The 27,359-nt window shown below is 37.5% G+C and overlaps 1 protein-coding gene across 3 annotated transcripts in view; it reads left to right on the top strand.

Moving 5' to 3' along the window:
- The window catches only part of LOC108715847 (tetratricopeptide repeat protein 28), a 334,240-nt gene that overhangs the window by 250,169 nt on the left and 56,712 nt on the right, over positions 1 to 27,359 (top strand). For all 3 annotated transcript variants that reach the window (XM_018261357.2, XM_018261348.2, XM_018261365.2), the window contains 3 exons: positions 686 to 904; positions 1,358 to 1,523; positions 21,241 to 21,381. In XM_018261357.2, coding sequence (XP_018116846.1) covers positions 686 to 904; positions 1,358 to 1,523; positions 21,241 to 21,381 — 526 coding nt within the window. The remainder of the gene's footprint in view (positions 1 to 685; positions 905 to 1,357; positions 1,524 to 21,240; positions 21,382 to 27,359) is intronic.

The raw sequence follows: 27,359 nt of genomic DNA, 5'->3' as shown, positions 1-27,359 counted from the left end.
CTGCCAGTAACACTTATGTGTGTGAGTGTGATCTAAGTAGTAGACACTTCAGAGGCAATTCTGTGTTTAACATTAGCACAACTCCCATGGAAATTCAGTTACTGGAGATCACTTGAGGTGAAAGACAAAGTTGATTTGACAAAAGCCCCGTGGATTCTGAACTCACAACCTGAACATAGGAATCACAGTTTTTTCTAAATTTGTAAAAAGGGAGGTAGCGGTGGGAGAGCATAGAGCTATTGCTCCACAGCACAGAAAAACAAAGAACTGCTCTTACAGCCAAGCAGGTATCTCTGCCCTCAAGGCCAGGGTACTAGTGACCAAGTTTAGCTTGAGAACAGAATCTATCCAAGACGGGGGGGGGGGGGTCATGGGGGAATCTGCATACACATAATTTTATTCGCTATCACATTAATGCTGGTTTGTGTACAGGTATGTGAAACACAAGGGAGTGTTTACATGGTTGAATCAATGTCACAATTGAGGAGCAGGTGAATAGGAATTTACTGGCCCCTCTCAGTCCTGGCTAACTGTAACCAGTTCATACCCTGAAGCGTTCCATACTGAGGTTATTTTTACATTTACATTTGTGGTTTTGTTATGAGTGCACTGGCCAGGCACATTATGATATATGTGTAATTTTTTTGTTATTCATGCTGCTATGTTTATATGTCTTCATGTTTAGGGCATCATGATGAAGCTTTAGCAGTAGCAGAAAGAGGAAGAACAAGGGCATTTGCAGATCTTCTAGTAGAAAGGCAGACCGGCCAGCAAGATTCTGATCCTTACTCGCCTGTGACCATTGATCAGATCTTGGAAACAATCAACAGTCAGAGGGGTCTAGTGCTGTACTTTTCATTAGCTGCTGGTTATCTGTACAGCTGGCTCCTTGTTCCTGGTTCTGGTAAGTTGTACCTATTGTGCTGCTGCTCTATTTTAAGAAAATAATATATTCTTAGTATTTGAAACCCATATCCTGAATTGTTCATGAATACAGTGCTGCCAAATGCAGGCATTGCGATAGTCATAGAGGTGGCTGTAGGTACAGTAAAAACAAAAGTGGTGTTCTTGGCCAGTTTATGATATTATAGAAATGATAAAAACTGAACATTGTTGTGGGAAAATATCAGTATAAACTATATATTTATTTTCAGTTGGCAAGGCCAATGAGGTAGAGCAAAGGTTTAGATTTGTCTTGACTTAATGTCAAGGACTCAGTTTAGTAGAAATCATCAGTGTTTGGAATAAAATATAAAACATTCTAGATTTTGGTTCTTATTTAAGCTTGTTATAACTTTCTCAAATGTGTATGTATTTTAAATGACATTTCTCGTTTCCTCCTAAACTTTTTTTGCAGGAATCTTGAAGTTCCATGAACATTACTTAGGAGAGATCTCGATGGAGAACACCAGTGAGTTCAATGAATCAGGCAGCATGAGTTTTCAAGGCTCTAACAACTCTGTTTTAGAACAGTACATTGCTAATGTCCGAGAAACATTAGGAGTGGACTCGTACTACACCAGGTAAGGCTTACATGTTTAACACAACGTGGAACACATTTTGTTATTAACAGAGTAGCCTCTTTGTTGGAAAGAAGCAGGCCCTAAAGGCTAACATTGCAATCACCAAGCTAAACTCATGTCTGGTAATACTGATATGTGAAAACCCAGCTCAATGTACCGTTACTCTAAAGTTATCTATAGGATGCATCTTCTTTTATCTGGGATTCCTCTTTTATGTCTTTGACTCATTTTAGTGGAATTCTTGTGATATACCAGGGAAACCAAACCTGAGCCCAAGGTTTAACATTTTCTGAAGTGTCAGTATTTTCTTCACCTCATTTTTATATACAGCTGAGCTGAAATGTCAGTATGTTCCAATGTATATGGAGTATATTGGCTAAACTAAAAACATATGCACGCAAAGACAGCTTTTTAAAGTTTTATTAAAAATCCTTAAACATAAATTAATCCCATCTTAACATTTTTTCAAAATAGTTTCCAGATTAGGTAGTGCTGCTTTATTTATATTCTGGCTCGCCGTGGAATTCCTGATGCAATATGGTAATTGTATAAGCCACGTGTTATTTTAATAAATGGAATAACATGCCCACAGTTGTAAGTTCTAAGGATTTTGGGAATCTCTGGTTAGGCAGGCATAATATCTGCTACAATGCACATGAAAGCTAATTTCCAAATCGGTGGCAAGGGTCAAAGAGCAAAAAAATAGTGTCTAAGTGGCATGATTTAAGTCTACAATGACTCCCACTGTTTTATGTGTCTGCTACTGTCAAGCATAAATCTTTATGCTTTGGCGTAAGGTAGAAAGATGTGCACTTTGCTCTAAATGGCACTATGGTGGGTGCACCTTAAAAGGGTTGTTCACCTTTTAGTATGATGTAGAGAGTGATATTATAAAACAATTTATAAATTGGTTTTCATGTTTTTTTCTATTTTAAGTTTCTAAGTTATTTAACTTTTTTATTCAGCAGTTCTCCCGTTTGCAGTTTCAGCAATCTGGTTGCTATCGTCCAAATTACCATAGCAACCATGCATTGATTTGAACAGGAGAGGGCCTGAATAGAAAGTGGATCAATAAAAAGTAGCAATAACAATAAATGGGTAGCCTTACAGAGCATTTGTTTTTAGACCCCCATTTGAAAGAGTCAAGTAGACAAGACAAGTAGTAAAGAAGAAGACAAATAACTCAAACACTTTATATATAAAATAATAAAGGTCAATTGCAAAGTTGCTTAAAATAGGACATTCTAGAACATACTAAAAGTTAACTTAAAGATGAACTACACCTTTAAGAAATGGGGCATGGGAGGGATGGGATCATTAATAGCATCATTTATCTACAGTACATATAATTCACAAGGTGCTTTTATGCATCTTCCCCAAATGCAAAGCTTGTTACAGACCCCACAAATAACATTTTTGAATAGGATTACATTTTATAGTAGAAATCAAGGTTTCAGACAAAATCTTCAATTGACAAAGGCTTTTGTAGGGAACTGTGACTGTGTCCCCCATCATGCTACTGTACTGCTGCCATCTTTAAAAGATAGATAATAATCAATAATCATAATCTCTGAAATGGAATGCTACAAGCTTGGAAGGCCTTAGTTTGGTTGTAGGTACTGCCCACCATACGCCTCACTGAAGGCTTTTGGCCTACAAGAATGTGGACTCATGTAAGCTCAAGGCACAGAAAGGGTTTATGGAAAAAAATCACCAGGAATCATCAAAAGGTAAAAAATGCAGGCCATATTAGTATAATTGACCGTTGTGCTGGCTATAACATGTGTTCCTACTTGTATTGTCCTTTAATATACAAATTAGGCTTTGGATTCAGTAATAGGACCAATCTTTTATGAACCCTAGGCGTTCCATGATGGGATTAGCCCAACCCTACCCAGATATTTAAATAGGTTTATTGCTGTTCAAAAACATCACATATGTAGTGGCATGCACAGACAAGCCCATGAATCAATAATATATTTGAATATGTATTGATTGCGCGTTGTAGCTTTTAGTGACATACATTGCCTACACTGTAATTGTATTTCTGCTGGTATTCAGAGAACAATGGAGTCCTATTAGCAGTAGCAATAGAAAGGGGTAAAGGACAGACAAGATAAGGATACACACAAGTGAAACAAAGGAATTAACTATCACTGACATACAGTAGAATCATCGAACATATATGGGGAAATGTCACCTTCTTGTTTAGTAACCCATAGCTGCTAATCACCAGGTAGCATTTATTGTTCAACTGTTTTAAAGCAGACATGGCATTGATTGATGCAGATCTAGACATGGACACCTTTTATTACATTATGACCTACATTCTAAATCAAGTATATACGTTCAAATGCCATGGGCTTGTGTTGATTCAAGGCCATCAGACTATTTTAGACACATCTAAGCACTGGAATTTGATCTCATTACTTAGGGTGTATATACTTTACAGGAGGGCCTATGGGTTTGATCATTTCATGTAAGTGGGGATTTTATTTAAGTAAAGTAGAAATAAAGATATCCATTCAATGTTTTATCTCCAAAAATGGACATCACTAGTGGGGGTTGAAATCCTTTCTTTGCTAGAACTGTCATTGAGCTCAGTTTATTCTCAATTTCTCTGTGGGCTAATGTCGATTCATGCCAATCAGATTATTTTAGACACATCCTAAGCACTGGGATCTGAGATAGCTCAGGGTGTATATACTTTACAGGCCTATGTATTTGGTATTTTAATGTAAGGGGGACATTTTATGTAAATAAGATATCCATTCAATGTTTTAGCTCCAAAAGTGGAGATCACTAGTGGAGGTTACAATCCTTTCTTTGTCAGAACCATTTATTTACTAAACTTCTCTGCTGCTTACCTGGTGGCTGTAATGTATTCTTGATTTATCTTCATGATATTACAGAGAGAGACTGGTACCTGGAATCATATTTGAGTAATTCCCCAGGGCCTCCAGGGATCCATTTAGAGGACTGGAGTGGTTCACTGAATAATACCAAAAAAAAGGTACAATGAAAAATTTTTATGAAGAGCATACAAAAATAACTAAGCAACAAGGCTTGTCTTGTTTATACCACAAAGCATGGTGAAGAAAATTATAATTCTATTTTCATCGTGGGAATTTGAGTCACTTTTCAACCTCAGCCAGTCTTTTCTCTGATGCTTATTGGGCCCAAGACTTACATTTATGGTAGAGCTTATCAAAGGCACCCTCCACTTCCATTGGGCATCCCTTACTCCCATCCCTTACTGTCTACTGTCTTCCCATACTCAAGGTGCTTCCATTTGAGTTGAGCTGAGAAAGAGGTGAGTGGGAGTCACTGCAACCACCATGAATTACTATATTTAATTGTATTTAAGATACTGTAGTGCAGGGATCCCCAACCTTTTGAACCTGTGAGCAACATTCAGAAGTAAATTGAGTTAGGGAGCAACACTAGCATGCCAAATCTTCTTGGAGTGCCAAGTAAGTTCTGCAATTAGCCATTTGGTAGCCCCTTTGTGGATTGTCAACATACTTTGAGGTTCTGTTTGGCAGTACACCTGGTTTTTATACAACCAAAACTTGCCTCCAAGCCTGGAATTAAAAAATAAGCACCTGCTTTTAGGCCACTGGGAGCAACATCCAAGAGAGCAACATGTTGTTCACAAGCTAATGGTTGGGGATCACTGCTGTAGTGCTTACTGGGATTATTATAAGACATCAGTTTTTGCATGTGAAATAGCTTTGTAGTTTATTGGAATCATATAGAATGTATGTATATTTTAGAATGATATATAATGGCACTTACTATTGCTTTAGTGCTTGTCCATTAAACCACTGCCTCTAATTGCCCTGAGTATGAACCATCTATTTAAATGCCTTGCCTAGACCATGTTTTATATTTGTTTACTAACACATCAGCATTATATTGTATACCTCTAAGCCTCAATTTAAAAAAAAGGGACTGTCTTTTTTTCCATTGTGACAGATGTTATAAGCCAATAAAGTGCACAGATCATAAGATGTGTTTTGGAGTAGCACCACTTTATAGTTGCTCCTTCATATAATCACCTCAGGGTGCTTTATGTTGGAGTGAAATTTGCTGGTTCAACAGGGATGGAGTCTCAGTTTACATTTGATAGCTCTCTGAGAGGCTTCTTTTTGGCATTTAATATCTCCTGAATACTAGATGACCTGCTCAAGCTAAGAGCATTGATAAAAAGTACCGGGGAATGCCTTTTAAAGCATCTCCAGAAACAGAATATATTGTGTGCCCAGGCAGCATCCAGTGAAAGTCAGTGGAAACTGCATAATTTGCTGTTTCTGCTTTGACAGCTGGTACATCTTCTCTTCGGAACTGTTCCTCCAGGGGATTTTTATCAAAGAAAGAGATATCCTTATGGATATGAAGCAGATATCCTAGAAAAAGCACTTTGCACCTAAGCACTCTTATATTTAATGGCACTAGTCATGTTCCTTTACTATTATCTCATGACATTTCAGCTGCATTTTAACCTGCAAGATTTCTGTTCATCATTTAGTTAATTTTAAAATAGCATTACCTTTAATTGAAGGGGTTTATTGGATTTTAATGAAAAAGCTTTTGTCCAGTAAATATGGGGAGCTTAAAGGCATGTCAACGGTAACCTTAATTTGAATTTTCAAGTTGTCAATTCCAGGCATTTCCAGAGACTAGAAGGTAATGTCTATAAGCATTGAACAAAGAGACTGGAGTTTTTTTCTCTGAAGGCAGGTAGGCAGTGTGAGCATTTATGTGCATGCTGAGAGTAAGGAAAAGATATGCTTCTCAAAGAAAATCAAAATACCTGGTGGGGGGGAGCTTTTTTATTTACTCTTTTCTCTGCTGGGTGTCTGAATTACTTACGTCAGATGAAATCAGAAGCATAAAAGGTGGACAGCTTTTTTTTCTACTACCAACTGTCAAGTATAAATCCCAGAATCCTCAGCTAGCATTGGTGTCAGTGATAAAGCACAATTACGTTTAACTCAATATAGGCCTTTGCCCAAGGGCTAGAAAGATAAACTCAATGGCAGCATGTCTGCTGGCCAATGGTGCAACTACCTGGGGTGCGATTTCAACCGAGTCCACACTCCCTTGTAGCCTTGCGAGCATGTGAATCCAATCCAAAATTCACATCTTTATGGAAAGGCGGCACATCCTGTATCCAGGACCCACCAATAATCGTTCCATTACTATCGTTAATACCATTACTTGGACATGAACATAATATTTAAAGGGGCAGTTCACAATTAGATTGACATTTATTATAATATAGACTGTCAAATTCAAAGACAGTTTTGCCATTGGTCTTAATTTTTTATTTTGTTGTCGTTTTTAAATTATTTCGATTTTTGCTAAGCAGCTTTCCACTTTGAAATTTCAGCAGCTATTTGGTTCCTAGTGTCCAACCAGGCAGTGGTTTGAATGAGAGACTGAAAGATAAATTTGAGGGGGCTTGAATAGATTAGAAGTACTTAAAAAATACCAATGAAATTGTAGCCCCACAGAGTTTTTGTTTTTTGACACTTGAGGTCCATTGACCCCTATTTGAAAAGCTGGAACTAATTGAAAGAAGGCAAATCATTAAAAAAAATATGCAAATTAAATGCCAGTTGACATACATTAAAGTTAACGTAAAGGTGAACGTATAACATTTTTAATACAGAACTATCTTGAAGCTTTTATTGCAATATTCATTTTCAGTAGGGCTGTCAAGATGTATGTAAGAAAATATTCCAACCACCAGAAGACAAGAAATGGATTGGCATTAAGAGCTGGTGGCTGGTGATGCTTCATGGAAGGCGCAAAGCTGGGGCAACAAATAAAATTGTGCCTCTTGTGCTAGATTGTGCGCTAGTAGTTGATTGCAGAGGAAGGGTGGTGGCACCATGGACATCAGCCTGTCAGAAATGACTCCATTCACAACCACTTGACCAAAAAAAAAAAAGTTGAATATATTTTCTATCTAGATGTCTGTCCTGCTGGACATAAAAGGTGCAGCAGTTTAACAGATAATTAATTCTCCTTAGAGCACAGTGTTGTTATAAAGATCAATTGCCATCAGATTATGCCAAGTCAAGACAAATATGCAGAGTTGTTGCTTCAGACATTTGCCTGCTCTGTAGCCAGATCTTGAAACACAACTATTTATTCTTCTTGCATGTTTCCCATTCAGCCTTGTGTGCAGCTTTCATCGCATTTTCCTCTGTCTTCTTTCTGACTTGTTAAAAGAACTCACTATTCAGCAATTATTTTAGCACTCCCACCTGCCATCACAAAATGAAATAGCCCTGATTTAAAATTGCTCTGGGAGTTTGGCTCCGTCTCCATGAAAGAAACAGTCAGAGTCTGGATTGCCTTTGAACTTGGGTCTTCTACTATAGTAATGAGAGAGTGCCAAAAACATTTGTCTGCTCCTTCCATGCCAGGAATATAAGCACTGCTCTGGCTGCCTGTGCCTCTGTTACCATGATCACCCCCCTCCCCATTTTAGCTGTGCTTAAAACATACGTAGGAATATCTTTCAAATGGCGAGTTTGAAGGAAATCTTGCAATAAAATTCCTGCACTTCTGCAAGAAAAGTATACAATGAGATTATTGTGCCTCACTTTTACTGTATCTTTTCCACAGGGGAATGACATAAAATTGGAATCTAGAATTTGCTGTGTACTTTCATTCTTAGTTCCTCAACACTTTTAGTGCTGTCAGTGCTGTATTACAGCATGCTGCTGCCCTAGGCACAAATAAGTGTGCCCCTCACCTCTACTAGCAGACTGGGACATGCACATTACAGAAATGATACCCATAAGTAGTAGGTTAGTGTTGCCCATCTCCTCTTCAGGTCTTGCTAGGTCCTTTTTAATATATACGTACCCATGTGCCACTTCCTTGAATGCTGCCCTCAGCACCAGCCCATAGGTGCCTTATGCATATTTAATAAAAGGTCGTATTTAAGTTTGCAAAAATGTGCAAATGGTACTCAAGTCTACTCTGCCTCTTTACCTGGTTCACTATTTGCCCATGTAAATGCTGCATGACTTCTAAATTGTGTATCAGGCCATTGGCAGAGTCAGGTCCACACAGGATCACATTTCCATATAGCAATGACCAATCCAACTGTCCATTCATTAGTGTGGCCATATTGGTTATTCAGCCTTATACTCGTTATTCACTGGGTCTTTATAACCAACTAAAAGTAAATTATACAATTTTTTCTGTGTGAAGCCTGAGCCAATTACTGCAGCAGCAGTCAGAGTCATAGAAGCTTTTAGGTTTCTTTTTTTTTCTTAAGATAAACCGATTTTTAAAAAAATCAAGTAAACTGAAAAAGCGATCAGAAGAGTTTTTCCATCTACTGTATTTAGAGGCTTTTCGTCCATTGTAATCTATGCATCAGTGTGCCAATTTCCAGGTGTAACTATTTTGGTATAACATTTAAATGAGAAGGAAAGGCTTTATGCATTTGGGAGTGCCAAATGTTAGGCACCCCCAAGTGATTGTATTGACTTACCTGAAACCCAGGGCCAGTACTCCTATCAGCAGAAAACTGCACTGGCCCGGGGTCATTCGAGCGAGCACAACAGAGCGATCCTCTTCCGTCTTCTTCTTTCTTCAATTTTCCTGGGCAAACGAAATGAAATAGCTGACTTTGTAGTTAAAGTTTGGCTTTTTGATCTATTGCACATAAACAGATGGCGAAGGAAAGAGTAAGATGGAAGAGGATCACTCCGTGGTGCTCACTGGAATAACCCCGGGCCTGTTCCATTTTCTTCTGATAGGAGCACCGGCCCGTGGTTTTAGGTAAGTCAATACAATCACTTGGGGGTGCCTAACATTTGGCACTCCCAAGTGCATGAGGCCTTTCCTTCTCCTTTAAAGTACTGTGTGAAAGGTCTGGCATGTTGTCAAGATATTGATGAATCGCTAATAGGGTGTGTTTATTCAAAACATGATCCCTCTCAGCTTGAGAAACATAAGTACTGTTAGTTGGGCACTGGTGGTAGAAAAGAATATATTGCTAATCAAAATAGCCAAACGGGCAAATGGGTTTTAGCATTGATAAACACAAGGTATGCACTTCAGTGTAAATCACAAATGCTATATACACACTCAATGGTAGCGTGTTGGAAGTCTCCGTATCTGAGAATGATGTGGATATTTTTGTGGATAATTTGAGACAGTTATTCTGCGGCTAATAAAGCAAATAAATTACACTCTTGCATTAAAATAGCATTGACTCAAGGGACTAAAATATAATTTTTGCCTGATAAGGCCTCACCTCTCTTGAGAACACGTGCAGTTTTGGACCCCAGTCCCTACCTATTAGGAGGACATTATAGACAGATAGAAAGGAACAAAGAACAAGTCACCAATTTAGATCATTTGAAGCAGTGCAAATGGTTCTTCATGGTGAGGACAGTGAGGCTATGGAATGCTCTGCCAAGTATGATGTTGACATCAGATTCTATTAATGAGGGGCTTCAATTACTTCTTAAATAAGCATAATATCCAAGACTATAGTGACCTCAAGATCTACAGTTTAATATAAGTTAATATATATATAGTTTTATATATGTGAGTGTATAAATAGACTTGTATATGTATGTATGTATATATATATATGTACACTGGAGTCTGGGGGTTATTTGAAGGGACTGAATTTAAATGGGGTTTTGTCTTTTTTTCATCCCAAATTAACTATCTGCTTTACTCTCTGTACTTTATATAATCCGTTAATGTATAATGCTGTAAAATATCTTAATTTACTGTCTCTTAACCTTTCTGATCTCAGGTGTAACTGGTGATATTTCTCTTTCTTGCTTAATAATTTATGTTGTGCAGACAATGCACCAAGCCTTCCCTGGACTGCCTTTGGTTTATTTATGTCCTTCTAGGGACTAGGGAACTCTATACTTTAGTAAGGGTAAAGTTGTACCACTAATCTATGTGGCAGTATCAGTAGCAATCTCTTCCTGCTGCTAATCCAGCTAATCCTGTTCACTTTAGAATCATGCTTTTATTGCCCTTGTTTTGCTATGCTGATCCTCGTTTAAGTGAAATTTATATTATTCTGTCATTAAAGGATTAGTAAACCTTAAAAATAAGTGAATGTTAAATTGATGAGGGTGCTATTCTAAGCACTTTTTGCAATGTGCATTCATTATTTATTTTCATAATTCCAAAATATTAAAGGTTACATATACTGTTAATATGAATGAATTTTGTTATAACAGCGCCACCTGCTGGTGATTTACTAACCATTCTGACCACCAAGTAGTCAAGGAAATTGTCACGAGAGAGAAAGAGGTTGCTCTGATGTTCTTCTGCTTAGGAAAACAATTAGAAACCTTTCTCAAACTTTTCCTAACCAGAAAAAAAACATCAGACCAGCCCTCTTTCTTTCTCCTGACAACTTCCTTGACTACTTGGTGGTCAGACTGGTCAGAAAATGAGCAGCAGTTGGTGCTGGTGTAACAAAATTCATTCATTTTAACATAGCAGTTCATGTAACATGACCACCAAGTATTCAAGAAAGTTTAAAGTTTGGTTTGATGTGTTTTTTCTGGTTAGGAAAAGTTTGAGAAAGGTTTCTAATTTATTTCCTAAGCAGAAGAACATCAGAGCAGCCTCTTTCTTTCTCTTGACAACTTCCTTGACTACTTGGTGGTCAGACTAGTTAGAAAATGACCAGCAGGTGCCGCTGCTGTGACAAAATTAATTCATGTTAACAGCCCATGAATCCTTTAATATCTTATTAAACCACTGTGCAGAAGATCCTTGAAGCAGAAACGGGGAGACAACGAGTCTCATTTATTCAGAGCAGAGTGCAAATTGTATAAAAACAGGTGCACGCTGCCATGTCATACTTTAAACCAGGGCTCCCTTGCCATTAAGTGTGATGCACTAGATTTGCAAATACTGGCACAATTTGCACATGGGTGCAGTGTGTTCCTGCATAGCAGTACTACATGAAAAACCATCTAAAACCCATTAACAAGCCTATCACTCGTGTTGTGTCACCTGTAAACAAGAAACTCAATTATAATACCGTAAGAGGTTACTCTATTCCCTTACAGTGTTACTTGTTTGTACAGCCTATTATGGCGTCCTTTGAGGCCACGGTTTATCAAAGAATTAAAAGTCATTTTAATGACAGTGAAATATTTGAGCTCTCTTCTTATCTGCATAGGATGACATGTTGAATGTGAAGCAATAGTAACATGTTATTGTAACATGCTACAAAGCACCGCCTGTGTTCTATTTGTGGAGAATTTCCATTCAGTTGGTTCGGCAAATAGTAAATCAGTTCCATTTGTCAGAACTCATTTTGCATTTGTTGCAAGGCTCAAATGAGTAACTAGAAGATTTGGGCCAAAAACCCTTGCAGCAGGACTTGCCATTAGATGTTTCACCTGTACCTACTTATACTGTATGACCCAATTGATATTTTACTATTATACTATGTTGTGTAGCATGATAACCTTTACTGTAGTGGTGTAAATATCAGTCATTTAGTTCACTGTTACATTGTTTGTTGCATGTTTTTTTAGCAGTATATATTAAAATGCTAGCAACCTTCCATTACATGTAAAGGTGACCATACTTGTCCTAATCTGGTCAGGGCACACTTGTTACCTTAGGGTTCAGTTTGACAGACTATCAAGCATTTCTGAACAGAAGCTATCTGCCACCGCTGTGCCATGTTTCTCTTGATCGATCATGGTTTGTAGTAAATAAATGTATGAAATAGAATGTATGTAATTAACTTAGCTAGCCCTGGTTTAATTGCTCAAATACATCATACATACATACATACAGACATCATTTGCTCAAATTTTTGGTATTTTCAGTGACAATGGATAGATTAGAATAAAAAAAAAAAATACGCCAAGACATGCAAAAGATTTGGCCGATTGTTAATAGAATCCTGTGTTTGGTGCATGTCTAAAATATGTATATATTTCTCTAGACACAGACATATTCTGATTGGTCAACTACCCCCATATGTAATAAAAGTAGGGATGCACCGAATCCAGGATTTGGTTTCTGGATTCGGCCTTTGCAGCAGGATTAGGATTTGGCTGAATCCTTGTACTTGGCCGAACTGAATCTGAATCCTAATTTGTATATGCAAATTAGGGTCGGGAAGGGAAATGTAACTTTTTGTCACAAAACAAGGAAGTAAAAAATGTTTTTTCTACTTTTACCCTTCCTGTCCCTAATTTGCATATGCAAATTAGGATTTGGCATTCAGGCAAATCTTTCATAAAGGATTCGGGGATTTGGGTTACTGCTCCTAGCAAATTTAGGGCCATTTATTCCATAACCCTGTAACCCCTATAATATGCAGTGGCTGTGTGGAAAAGCAGAGAAGTCAACTCCAGCTTTTGCTGTTTCAGGTCACCTCAAAATGTTGCCGTGTTCTACAGTGGTCCCTGGAAGTGACATCACTGTGCATGCGCACACACATTTTTGAAGCCGCTTAATATTTATAGTGCTAATATGCACGTGCAGATTGAATTTGGCCACAGAAACTGGGAAACCCAGGGGAATAACATATAGTGAGTGAATCCAGAACTGGGTACAGGGCCGGAACTAGGCGTAGACAGAGTAGGCACGTGCCTTGGACGCAAAACTTAGGGGGCGCAAGGCACGTACCTTGCACTGCTGCCTACCCCCTGTCCGGTCTGCAAAGTCTGGGAAATTTCGCTTGTTTGTACGCCTGTACACGCGTACCAGAGGTGAGGGGTGATCCTATGCGCGGGCTGCAGAGGAGGCGATGGTGCCAGCCGGGCTGGGGCGCTCTGACTGGGTAGCTCCAGGGCAGTGGACATGAAAATACCTCCCAACTGTCCCATTTTTCACAGGAAAGTCACAATTTTGAGAGCTCAGCCTGCAGTCTTGGTTTCTGACTGCAATGCCCTGAGTTTCTGTTTGATGTCATGCACTGATGCCAGAAAAAGATACAAAGTTTCTAAAACAATTAAATAAGAGGGTTTTTGGTAGAGAGCCCACAATACTCAGCAGCTGCACTTAGATACATTTGTAACATTTTAAGGGCTCTTACAGACGAGCGTTTTTACCTGCGCTCCCCTGCGTTCCGTTTTTCTGTGTTCAGCCGCAGGGGAGCGCAGGAATAGACGCATTACATTTTTTCCAATTGGGCTGTACTCACACAGGCGCGTGTAGGCGCTGAACGCAGGTTGAGACGCAACATGCTGCATTTTTCCTGCGTTCGGCGCCTACACGCGCCTGTGTGAGAACAGCCCCATTGGAAAAAATATAATGCGTCTATTCCTGTGCTCCCCTGCGGTTGAACGCAGGTAAAAACGCTCGTCTGTAAGAGCCCTTAGACAAGCAAAGATACAATTGTAACTCTTTAAGATAAACAGGTCTCTTTGGGGAACTGTGACTCACAGCTTAAATGGCAATTCACCTTCATTTGAAAAACTGTAATAACACATAAAACATGACCCCCTCCCCAGAAAGTGGTCACAAAAATCTTGCCATGCTGCCCGGGGCAGAGCTTTTTGTCCCTCTTTCTGATTTTCAAATGTTGGGAGGTATGCATGAGCAATGTTTGTCCTAGTAACCCATTAATACATGATGTTTCCTTACTATTTCATAAGCAGAAGACCAGAACCAATCTTTGCCCATATCACTGCCTATATGTTTATGAAAAATATACCAGAACCATGTGCAGCCCTATTTCCTGCACTGATTTCCACTTTTTGGTGCTATAGGAGTTCTGTGTCTTTACACTATAAATTGGTGTCACTCCACCCAGGGTCCGGACAGACTCCTCCCTGCACAGAAACAACACAGAGGAGGGGTCAGGTATTCACATACTCCCTACAATGAAAGGAAATTAAAGCACAACAGGGGTTACCAGCTGGTTGGATATTGATTCTAATGGGGGAATTTGCCAGCAATTGTGCAAGTTCAGAGTGTGCTATAATTAGCAATAATTTCCATTTAATTTTTTTAAACTCCTTTAACTAGAGTTGGAGGCCTCATCTTCTTGTATTGCCAGGGGTGGCCTTGAGTCAGCGAAACTGAGTCTGAAAAACACAAAATATGGTGAGAAACGACAGTGGCAGCTCCGTCAATCACTCCCCTTATTTTATAGTCACAATACAAGTGAAGCAAAAGGAAAATACCCAGCTGCACCACTTATTCTTCCTCTTAATCAGCATCATTTGCATGTGATTTAATACAAAAATACATTCAGTCTTTGTACACACACATAAAAAAAGAGGATGATTACAATAATTGTAGTTCTGCTTTTATACAGCTGAAATAAAATCAAGTTTAACTGGTATATGGTTGACAGTTAAGTGTCTGGCTAAAAAAACACAAATAATGATTTTTTTTTTTTTTAAAAAAAAGAATATTGGAAGAAATATATATTTATAAGCAGTCACCTCCTGGATTGAAGGCCACGTTAAAGTTCTAATAAAAAGCTGATGCGTAACATATGCCGGTTGCGACAAGCACTTAATAAACTATTCTTTCTTATCTTGTGGCAGAGATAAATTATGCTTTAATGATGTGTCATTTAGATTCAGTTAATCTTAATGCTCAGCTGTGGCTCGTGATGCTCGACTGACCCCTTTCTTTGTTTTGCAGAGACTGTAAATTAATTAAACATTGCCATTCTTTTTTCGATTTCTGTCGCAGCAACTGACCTGTAATCGAATTGTTTGTGCGTCTGCTTTTATCTGTACAGTTTACCGGCCGAATCGTTCTTTCCCCCCTCCATTTGCTTTTTTGATTTTGCTTTAAATTTTAATGCTGTGCCAGCGCCAGGATACAGCTGCAAAGGGCATAATAAAAAATACAAGATGATAAAAAAAATGCATTTCTGTTATTTCCAAGAACAAAGCAACCAAATAAAGTGGAATCTTCTAGAAGGAACAGGTGGGGAGATAATTTAGGCGCTGACAATTCTGAATTTCATGATGGCTGATTTATTCGCTAGGAGGCGGGTGCAGTGTTCATACAGGTGATCCGATGGAAACACATTCTGCAGTGCTCAGTGCGATTCACCTGACCCCTTTTGATATATATTTTCCGTTGTCGTATATAGTGTATTCAGTCTGGAAACGTAAAGTTCACTGTTTGCTCACGGGAAATGCTACAAACAGCAGCACATTCATTGAGCTTGAGCAGTCCTGTGCCACCAGATCTTCGCTTGACTTGACAGTTAAATGCATCCATACAGCCGGCTTTAGGCAGCAGGGATTGCGGGAATAAGGATGAAAGATGTCATCTGTGCTATAATGGGTTAGGCCAGGTGCTAGGTCATAATGCATGATCAGACACTTTAGATAAAATGGGAAATTTGTCTCGCTTCTTTGACTGGCAGTATATAAAAGGCCACACTAACATCAATATTATTTAGTCTTTTTGTCTGCTGTGTGTTCTGGCATTCAAGCTAACATCTGACTGGAGACCCGGAGGCCACACTGTCACGTACAGGTGACTGCTAGTGCAGGATTTATGTTTTGAAAATATATGTAGAAATTCCTAAGACAAGGGCTTTCAGAAGCTATTAATTGTGTTCTATGACTGTATTCTGCACATTATAGATATGAAGCTTATATCCAGGGCATAAGTACTATTACACAGTATTTTATGCTAAATGGAGGTCTTTCAAAAATGGAACAAAATTGTTTGTAATCTGTGCAGGGCCTTATACCTACCCCCTGCTGTATTAGTGTATTACAATGATATCCTTGCATATAGAGAGTGATTAAGATGTGGCCTAGCCTCTTGTGAATAAAACACCTGCCAAATGAACAGGGTGTATGTCTCAAGGAACACCTTTAAATTAAGAGTTCACTCCTGCAAATGGGGATATGCCATGAAATATATTAAAAGATCAGAATAAAAAGTATGAAAAAAAACGCTTTTCGAAAAAAAAAAAAAAGCTAAAGAAATTCAAAAAGCTAAAAAGTCTTAATTGCTTAAAAAAAGTCCAATAGGATTCAGCGCAGCTCCCACTGACTTCTATTAGACCTCACACCAAGCTAATACTGCAGCTGCTATCCTAAACAAACGGAGAGCTTCTAGAGCTTTTTACTCAGGTATGGTAAAACATTGTACAGAATAAATATAGCATTCTAGCTTGCACTATTGCAGCTAATCTATTGGCAATAAAATGCCTTCGTAGCTTTCCTTCTCCTCTAATAAATCTTGGATTTTTTGAGTTTTACAAAAAATACCACAGATTTTTGAGAAAAAATACAATTTGCGATTTCTATAGACTTATTGTTGTGTTTCTGTATTACCAGCTGCTAGGCAGTCTATGTTTATTATAAACTGTGAGCCATGCTGATTCTCTATGAGAAACATACATAACTCGTAGGCAGCAATATTTTATTCTTTTGTTCCTCCTACCCTACAACTGTGGACTAGGAATACCCTAAAAACAATCTAGTCTAAAAACTTCTATTCCCAACAAGCCAGACATCACAGTAGTGCATTAGCAAGTAAATGGTTAACAACAGCATTTAATGCAACAAAGAAGATGCTGTTGGTCAGTGCTTTGCTAGTAGAAAGATGGCAGAGCATCATTAGTAATAGGCCACATTTAGATAAGGTACATGACAAGTAGAATACCTTAGGGGGTGTGTGTTGGGACCAAATATGTGATATTTTTATTAGTGACCTTGTAGATAATCTGGGGCAGATGGTAAACAGTTTTGCACATGCCAGAAAGATTTATAGAGAGAGTAGAAGTAGCCAGGCAGGAAACATATTGCATCTTACGTAACCACTGTAACAGAAATTGATACAATTACCTGTAATGATATTTATCTTTTTTTAGGCCAAAAGATTACACACAGTTCACATAGTGAGGCTCCTTTAGTATCATATTATTTTCCGCATATGAAACAGTAGCTGTTACTATGCTAGACAAGTATTGTGCCTAGGACTGCACTCTTGCAATGGCCACATGTTGTGCATTTGTTGCATGAAATTGCATTTGGAATGCAGTTCTGCCAGTGTGAAGGGAGAGACTACAACCTTTTGGTTGATTTACATTTGTTTACAATTTGGTGATGAATGCCCTGTATGTATTTTTGTTTATTTTATGAAATGTGACTTGTAGTGATGAGCAAATATGTCCCGTTTCAATGCACTGAAAAATTTGCGAAACGGCAAAAAAAATTCGAGACACATTGATGTCAATGGCCGTCAAATTTTTTTTTACGCTGACAAAATTTTTCTCACTCTGTTCAATGGCCGTTTTTTCTTGTGGCAACTTTTATGAGCCAAATTTTTGCCACAGTTCCTCAAAAAAATTTGCAGATGGTGAAATGCGGAATTTTCCATGGATGGTGAAAAAATTAGTGACTTGATTTGGGTATGGAGCATGGGCAGACTGTTTTATAAATGGGTAGGGTAACGTCTGTCATTGGTCCCCCTATTTTGAGTTGGCAGCATATTTCTTGGGATATTCTAGATTAGAAAATCAGGAGATTTTGGCCATGCAGATAATCTACTCAGTCAAACCCTCCATCCCATCTGAAACTACAAGTCTATTAGTTATTTTTATCAGGGTCAGCAAAAAAAACCTCTTAGGATAGCTGATCTCCCTAGCATTTGACTCAAGCAGGGCCCTCCAATCCTATTTTTATTTTATAACCCATATTTGTTCGATTATTCTAAGACCCTTGTTACTTCTAACTGATTGTGAAAATTGTACAATATGTAATCTTCTGGTGCAATATAACGATGTTCATAGTCAACAACTGAAGCTTCCGACAGGCTTTGTGAATATACAATGCGGTGTGCCTTTCTGATGTCTCCTTGGGAAATTGGTTGCAACATAACTCTGCATGGAACCAAATCATAAAGGACATTTAAATGTGATTTAAAAAAAATAGCTATTACTTAGCCATCTTACAAGAGCTACCTAGTGTTTTATGGCCCCTTTATGTTTGGCTAGGCCTGGCTTTATGGGTTTGTCTACTTGCTTTGCATGTGTCTGTCTTATGTCTGGATTATGGCTGAAACTGGAATTCAAAACAGCAGAAGCTTGTTTTTTTGTATACATAATTTAGCGTACGCCATGCAATTCAAAGTACTCCAGGGACCAATGTGACACATGTAGGGTTAAGACATAGAAATAAGTCACATTTTCAAGGTACACTTCATATTTTTAAAGAATCTTCAATAAAAGGATCAGATCTACAGGGAAGAGTCCTTGCATTAACAAGATAATTGTGTTATTTGCAGAAATATATGCTTCCAGAATATAATATTGTAACTAGTGAAGCATTCTTCTGACTAACCCATCTGTTTATGCCTTGAAAATTCTAACAAGGAAGCAGTGGAACTTAAATTTCTGCCATTGTGGTACCTATATTAGATAATATGTATATGTATATGCATGCAATACATTTTAATCTGTTTGAACCCTTATGTTAACACTGTTTTCAGTTGCTCTTATTTTATTAATCCATGATACTATTTGGTAAAGAGAAACACAGATGCTGCACCAGCCAGAATGGTTATTATGTAATTTATAAAACTGCAGCCAGCAATTTGGGTGTCACACACCATTGGGTGCTATTTATATTTATTATAAAGTGCAGGTGCTAAAAAAATTGTTTACTAACAATATAAAAATGGATGCTAGATCCCACCCAACCCCCCCCCCCTCCAATTATATTTTATCTGGAAACAGTTTTTGCTGTCTCAGTATTTTTTTATGTTAATATTCAGGACATGTATTAATAATTACTACTAACACTTTCTGCACTAGGTAATTACTAAAAAAATCTTTTTACATGTGTCAGCAGTTGCTGGACAGGTTGAAGCTACCACTGAGCCAGATTTAATTAGACCTTCTGATATTAACATTAAGGGACACATTTACTAAGCTCGAGTAAAGGATTCGAATGAAAAAAACTTCGAATTTCAAAGGTTTTTTTTGGGTACTTCGACCATCGAATAGGCTACTACGACCTTCGACTTTAACTTCGACCATTCAATAGTCGAAGTACTGTCTCTTTAAAAAAAACTTAGACTACATACTTTAAACCTACCGAGGTTCAATGTTAGCCTATGGGGACCTTCTAAGTTTTATATTATCGAAGAAAAATCCTTCGATCGATCGCTTAAAATCGTTCGATTCAAAATGATTTTATCGTTCGATCGAACGGTTTTTACTTCGATCGATCAAAGGATTTGCGCTAAATCCTTCGAAATCTTTTCATTTTGGTCTTAAAGTCACTTTTCTCTTCCATCGGTTTATGTCATTTAGAAATGTTAAATCATTGTTCTCAAAGGTTCAAGCTTTACATTTATATTTGGAAGCAACCATTCACAGAAATATTAGCTGTGATTTCCATCAGTTTTATCTTGTCCACTTTTCTCAATGCAATTTCTGTACCTAGACCTCTTTACGTTCTAGCTCCTTCTGTACTCATTTCCTGTTTGTTACAGCAACCTCATATTTGTCTAATAGCTCCATGCCCTTTGCTTCTTACCTTACTCTTACCTGCTTGACTCCCTGGACCTCTTTCTAATAACTTTATTTTGATGTTTGTTTTTATTTAAAGCTGTCATTCATGTTCCTCACTCTACATTATCCTTAGCATCCGGACTCCTATTGTAGTCTACACCCAAGAGCTTTTCTTCACTAGTTGCAAAGCTCTACTGAATCCCATGCAATTTTTTCAGGAGCTTCAAATCCATTTCCCTTTGTTTTTACATTTGTCAGTTTCCTCATTATTTACATTCTTCAGCTCCATCATGATTTCTTTCTTTCTTTTTTTTTGTTCTATACCTGCACCAGCTATTTGTGTTCTCTGTTTTCCCTACAACACTTTGTAGTCCTTTGTTCCTGCAAAAATTTATATTTTAGGTTTAAGAAAACAATATTTAAAAATAAATTGTGGGCATGGGAATAAAGGATGAAGGAAGTGGGGTTATAGGACATGCATGATCTAAATAAGTCCCAGAAAAGATATATAAGCGGAGCACATTCCCATAATGTAAATCTGTATTACACTTATTACTAAATAAAGTACAGGTATGGGATCCGTTATCCTGAAACCGGTTATCCTGAAAGCTCCTTATTACCGGAAGTTCATTTCCCATGGGCTCCATTTAAAGCAAATAATTATATTTTTTTATTATGATTTCCTTTTTCTCTGTATTCATAATACAGTATATTGTACTTGATCCTAAAACAACACAATTAATCCTTACTGGAGATAAAACAGTCATATTGGATTTATTTAATGTTTAAAAGATTTTTTAGTAGACTTAAAGTAGAGTGATCCATAAAGCCATAGGTCCCAAGCATTCTGGATAAGTGGTTCTATACCTGTATTACACTTAACGGATATAAACAGGTGCATCTGTCTTTGACTCCTTTCAAGGTGTCAAGGTCATGGTGCAACTCTCTCAACTACCCACCAATAATTACATTTTGGTAATTTTCTTAACTGTTTGTCATATTTCACTTTTCATACAGTTAATTAACTGTTACATTTATTTTTAGCACAATTTACAAACATGTTGCTTTGTCAGGTGAATGCTATTTACAGTCTGATATATGATTTTCCTGATGCCCTTCCAAGTCTTGACTTTGTTGCTAGGCTTTTAATAACCATGCCATTAAAGGTAATTAAAGTTATGAATAGAAGAACTGTATAAAATTTAATGCAGCTTGTTTTCTTTTTAGGACTTGTGCTAGCAGTGAGACTGAAAGTGAGGCTGGAGATTATATGGACCAACAATATGATGACCTTAACAATAAAATCAACTCTGCTACAGACCCTACCGGATTCTTAAGAATGGTTAGCAGAAACAACACGTTTAACAGGTATCGTATTACTTTTTGGTTAACATTGGATTGTGTTGCGCTAGTTATATATAGAGAAATAACACTACCATTTATTTTAGAGTGTAACTCAATAATTGAAGAGCTTATATGAAATTCAGAAAGCAAACCCTGATATAAGAATAATATACCTCCTATTGTCATTGTAATACTGAAAGTGCTTTTAAATAGGTCATGGAGCGCCAAGGTGACTTCTAATAGTACTTAAAATGTTAGCATAAGATGTTTATACAGTATAAAAAGTAGACCGTTTATCATCTACAATTATGACATCTACAAAGATAAACTCATGGGAAGCTAGAAATGGCAACATTAGATACTTGCATCCCTCGACAGAAGACGCCAACACATTTCTGCTCACGCTTCCCTCATTCTCAGGCCCATCACCATCAACAACTCTCTGCACCCATTTCTGTTATCTTGCTCCTTCTCACCTAACCCCCTAAAACTGTCCCTTGCACACATACCAATTCAAGTCCTGCAGGATGAAGAGCACGGGAGCATTATCTGGAGGGAGAGGGAGGGGGGCAGAGAGGGTTTATTAATAGTGTTTCCGTGGTAGTATTGTGTTTAGGAATAGAGCTGTCTGCTGGATGCAGATTTGGGTAAAGGCTGAGAAAGATTTCAACAAATTGACACTTTTTTTTAAGAATAAAGATTCCAGTTCATTAGGATCGGTTCAACTGCTTTAAGAAGTCGAATTGGGAGCTCAGTAGAAGGGAGAATTAATGAGCGTTAAAGCTGTTTTCTGCTCTGTAAAGACACAGTCCACTGCTGAACTTTGTTAATCTGCAAAGTTTCCATTTTTGAGTTCTAGTTGTTTTTACTGTTCAATTAAAAAACAAAACCATATTTTTTCTGTAAACCAACCCACTGGCTTTTGTTGTTTCTCAATAGATACTAATTTTGTCCTACAAGCCAGATATAGGTGTACAGTAGAAAAAAAACTTTCGGCGAAGGTTATGTTAAAAAAGAAATGCAGAAAATTTGCCAAATTTGAAATTGAATGCCAATCTTTATATGTTCTCTGTCCATAACTGGCTATCTGTCTTTACTAGATAAAAATCGTTTTTTAATCATGGTTAAAAATTCCATGTTCCGGGACTAATTGAACATGTAGATGTACAAAGCTGCATAAAGCTTAGCATGAATAAATTATTTTCTTCACCATGGGGTACAACTGAAGTTTTTAAACAGATCTTATTATAAACGGACCATGAATATGATCTGTTCAGCTTTATCTTTAGTTAGCTAGTGTAGGGGGAGTGTAGTCGTCTCAGTACAAAGACATTTCATCTTTTCACTGAGAAATCTTTATGTCTGATAGTTCTCAGCAAGTAACTTTTTGGTAGCTAAAAATAACTTCAGATTCTGTGTTCCTAATTGGCTGAAATGCAATACAACATTTAATAGGAAGGTAGAAAAGAAAGATAAATGATCTCTTCAGGAATGTAATATTCCTGACCTGATGGGGTCACTGGTTCTATAGCAATTTCAGTCTACGTGTAGAAATCTAGGGTTTCCACATTAAACCATTGCCCTCTAATATTAAAGCTCTATAAAGATACATCTTTTTTTGCAACTAGTTTTTAATGAAATGTGCAGAGATGTTCTTGAGGAAGCTAGTGTTTGTCACAGAAGAACACGGATTGCCGAATTAACGGAATAGCACATTCAACTCTTAGGAAGGCAGTGCACAATCAACTGAAGAAATACTACGTTATTTAAACAGTACCAAACATCATTACTTCTTGAGATTAAGTTTGTAATAGACTAAATGGGTATTTTAATGAGTGCCTTTTCCATTTAGATTAGTCATTTACTCCATTTTAACATCAGAATTAAATGATATCGCCAAATCAATGAGCTAAATAAGGTACTGCATCCCTTAAACAGGATTTCCTATTAACTGTTATGGAACAAGTAGTTCTGATCGAGCCATCGCATTATTGAATGGGGGGGGGTGAATTTAATATTTTTGTCAGCATTGACTGAAAGCACTGGACCACTGGATATTTTAGATATCAATTTAATGGAAAGCTTGGACAATGTTTCATAATGATTCGTTTCCTATCATTTAGATCCAATCAGTGTTATAATTTGATTTGGGTCATTCAAGATTCCAACAGAGGTCAAATGGCTGAGATATAACATTTCATAATATACTGTATGGTGCTTTTATTCTAAAATAAATAAATGAATAGTGCTGCACGCATTGTGTATTGTTGATAAAATGCTAAAGTAGTGCCCTGCTCTGCATTATTTATATAGAAGATGTAAAAACCTTATTAATATTAATTCTTAATGCCGCCAATGTCTTGGTGGTCAGTAAGTGTTTGGAAACCATAAAAAAACATACTAGATCTATCTTGACTTCTGTGCTGTCAGGTATTTGGACTTTTTATTTCTCTGGCTTCATAATCTTCTAATGTTTACAGATAGTAATCAGCTTTTTTTTTCCAATTATTATTTTTATTGAAATTTTGTTATGATATGAACATCAACCAGCATCGGTCTCGCAGGACCCAAATAGTATATTTTTGTAACAATTACGTCTTATATCGGGCATAATATATAATGCATAGTCATCATTAGGGTAGGAAGTGGGGGAGGACTGGTCAGGGTAAAAGGGAAGGGAGAGGGAAAGAAAGAAAGAAAATAGGAGATGGTGTAGTATTTTATGCCATTTCGTTTCTTTGAATTCTATCCATCTCCACCAAGTTGCAGTGAAAATTGCACTTTGTTTCTCTGTAAAAATACAGATAATTCCTCGAAAACGCACGGCTCCTCTATTTTTAGGAGCCAGCCCTTTATCGTTGATGTATGTAAGTTTAAAGGAATGAGGCATTTGCAGCATTTAGAAGGGACTGTTCTAAAGATTTTTTGAAGACTGAAATAGGTCTCTCTCTCTACAGGCACTATGCAGGGTTTCTATCTATTGTCTGGTTTAGGATTTCTTCAGACACATATTATCTGTTCCCAGTAATTTTTTATCTGTGGGCATTCCCAAAATATATGTGTCATATTGGCTCTTGTCCCTAGGCATCTCCAGCTTGTCTCAGATAACTGCGGTAGTGATGTGTGGGCTGGGACGATACCCGCAGGACCCGTCGGGCCGACCTTGCACACTTCTTGGCGGGTGCGGGTTGAGCTCTTCTCCTGCTCTCCCCATCCTGCCACCATCAAATGCAGGCTTCCGACTTCCGGGTTCGTCTTTTATAGACGATGCGCCTGCTCGCTCTGCCACTTTTGTGACGTCATCGGTGGTCCAGTGCAAGTCTATAAAAGCAACCCAGAAGCGTGGATAACGGGCGGGTGCGGGCTAAGGGAGGGCAGGTTAGGGTCAGTTGCGGGTCAGGGAAATCCCGACTTGCACATCACTAACCTGCGGAAATATTGTCCTCAGCTTTGTGGGGGTCCTATACCATTTGGTAAGAATATTGTAGTTTAGTTGTTGGATGTGGCTGCGTCTAGAACTGCATAATAGTTTTAGTATAATATTGTCATCTGTTAGTGTAAGTCCTAGGTCTGTGCTCCATGAGTGGATAAAGTGCGATAGTAATCATCTTTTCTGCATTAACAGCCAAATGATTTTTGAATCCCTTTGTTGTCATTTTCATAAGCCCTCAAAATCATTACCTTCTGCATTACTCTACCATGAACATACGTAGGAGCACTCTCCGAGATCATGTACAGTTTAAAGGATAAATGCACTGATTCATTTTACTTACATTTTTATGAACCGGAATCAACTTAAAAAGTTACATTCTGCTTCTTTAAAGACAACCATATGATCACTGTTTCTCGGAAATTAAATTGAACATGACGCATTCATTTTAGGCAGGAAGTAGGCAACATTTGGTACCTGAACCCTATGGTAAAGAATATAGGTATGGTATCCTTTATCCGGAAATCCAATATCCAGAAAGTTCTGAACTACGGAAATAATCCAATTTTTTTTCTCTGTAATAATAAAACAGTACCTTGTACTTTTTCCAAACTAAGATAGAATTACTTCTTATTGCAAAACCAGACTATTGGGTTTATTTCATGTTTACATTATTTTTTAGTAGACTTAGGTTATAAATATCCAAATTATGGATATCAGGTCCCATACCTGTATACACTTTAATACTGTATATTAAAGGTGCATCATATTGTATATAATTTTTTACTTAGTCTCGAAGGGCTTAATGTAGGTTTTATGACAGACACTGAAATAAACATTTTTTTGGATAAAACCGTAGCTGCTTTATTGAATTACAATATCTGGATATCAGCTGGCAAACATCTGCTGTTTATGTCCATGTAGACCAGATTTGACTGATAAATCTAACAGCTAGATTAGCTGGATGAAAGCCAGGTGTCTTGGGATGCTGAAATATTCAGCCCGTTGACGATGATGTGAACATTTTCATAAAGATATTTCACACATAATTATTTAATCACTTAGTCTGAGAGGGAAAAATTGAAAACTACCATTATTACTCTCTTTCTTATGAAAACCTTCACTTAGCACACGCTGTGCAATTATCCTTTTATCTCCAGTTTCCTGTTGCAAAAAAATCAGATGTTTTAGGAAATGGCCTGAACAAAATGAAGGCATGTTCACTGAAGAGCCGATGCACTTTACATAGTGAAGAATGAATTAGGCAGCAACTTCAGTATCAGGCATTTTATTGCATAATGACTGCACCATGTTTTGATTTGGCTGAATAAAAGTTTGTCACGTAGTCTGTAGAATTTATAATATCAGAAAGAATGCATGGCTATGATCGAGGCTGAATTAATAACTGTTGTACTTACAAGAGGCATATGAATTTAGTTTTTCCATAACTATTAGGGTTGCACCGAATCCAGGATTCGGCCTTTTTCAGCAGGATTCGGCCGAATCCTTGTGCCTGGCGGAACCGAATGGGAATCCTAATTTGCATACGCAAATAAAGGGCGGGAGGGAAATCTCGTGACTTCTTGTCATAAAACAAGGAAGTAAAACATTTTTTTCCCCTTCCCATCCCTAATTTGCATATGCAAATTAGGATTTGGTTCAGTATTTGGACGAATTTTTGCAAATGATTCGGAGGTTTGGCCGAATTTGGTGCATCCCTAATAACTATACAGGTATGAGACCTGTTATCCAGAATGCCTGGGGTTTTCCAGATAAGGCATTTTTCTGTAAATTATATATTCATACCTCAAGTCTGCTAAAATTGCTTAAACATGAAATAAACTCAATAGGATTGCTTTGCATCCAATAAGGAATAATTATATCTTAGTTGGGATCAAGTACAGTGTTCTTTTTTAATATTACAGAGAAAAAAAGGAAATCACTTTAAAAAAAATTTCATTATTTGGTTAAAATGGAGTCTGTGGGAGATGGCTGTCCCCTAATTCAGAGATTTCTGGATAGCAGATCCTATACCTGTGTATGCATTCAGATTTATTATAGGAGGATTGTATTTAGATTAAACTTTACTTAACCATTTGTCTATGGTTTCTGTTTATCTAAGTTGATTATATTGACTGATAGAAGTCATTAGACACTTGGTGAAGACATTTTCTGAATCAATAGGCACAATACCTGTCTTTTGTAAACCCCAATAGATACCCTATGGTCCAGATGTTGGAAATACGGTGCCTTGTGGATTCTTTTATTATTATTAGTGGAAGATATACAGGAATAGGACCTGTTATCCAGAATACTAGGGACCTGGGGTTTTTCGGATAACAGATATTTCCATAATTTGGATCTTTATACCTTAAGTCTATTAGAAAATCATGTAAACATTAAATAAACCCAATAGGCTGGTTTTGTTTCCTATAAGGATTAATTATATCTTAGTTTGGATCAAGTACAGGCTACTGTTTTGTTGTTACATAGTATAAAGCAATCATTTTTAAAAATTAGGATTATTTGGATAAAATGGAGTCTATGGGAGATGGCCATTACATAATTCGGA

Source organism: Xenopus laevis, chromosome 1L, assembly GCF_017654675.1.
Source record: "Xenopus laevis strain J_2021 chromosome 1L, Xenopus_laevis_v10.1, whole genome shotgun sequence".
NCBI lineage: Eukaryota > Metazoa > Chordata > Amphibia > Anura > Pipidae > Xenopus > Xenopus laevis.
This window is presented reverse-complemented; position numbering and strand designations above follow the sequence as displayed.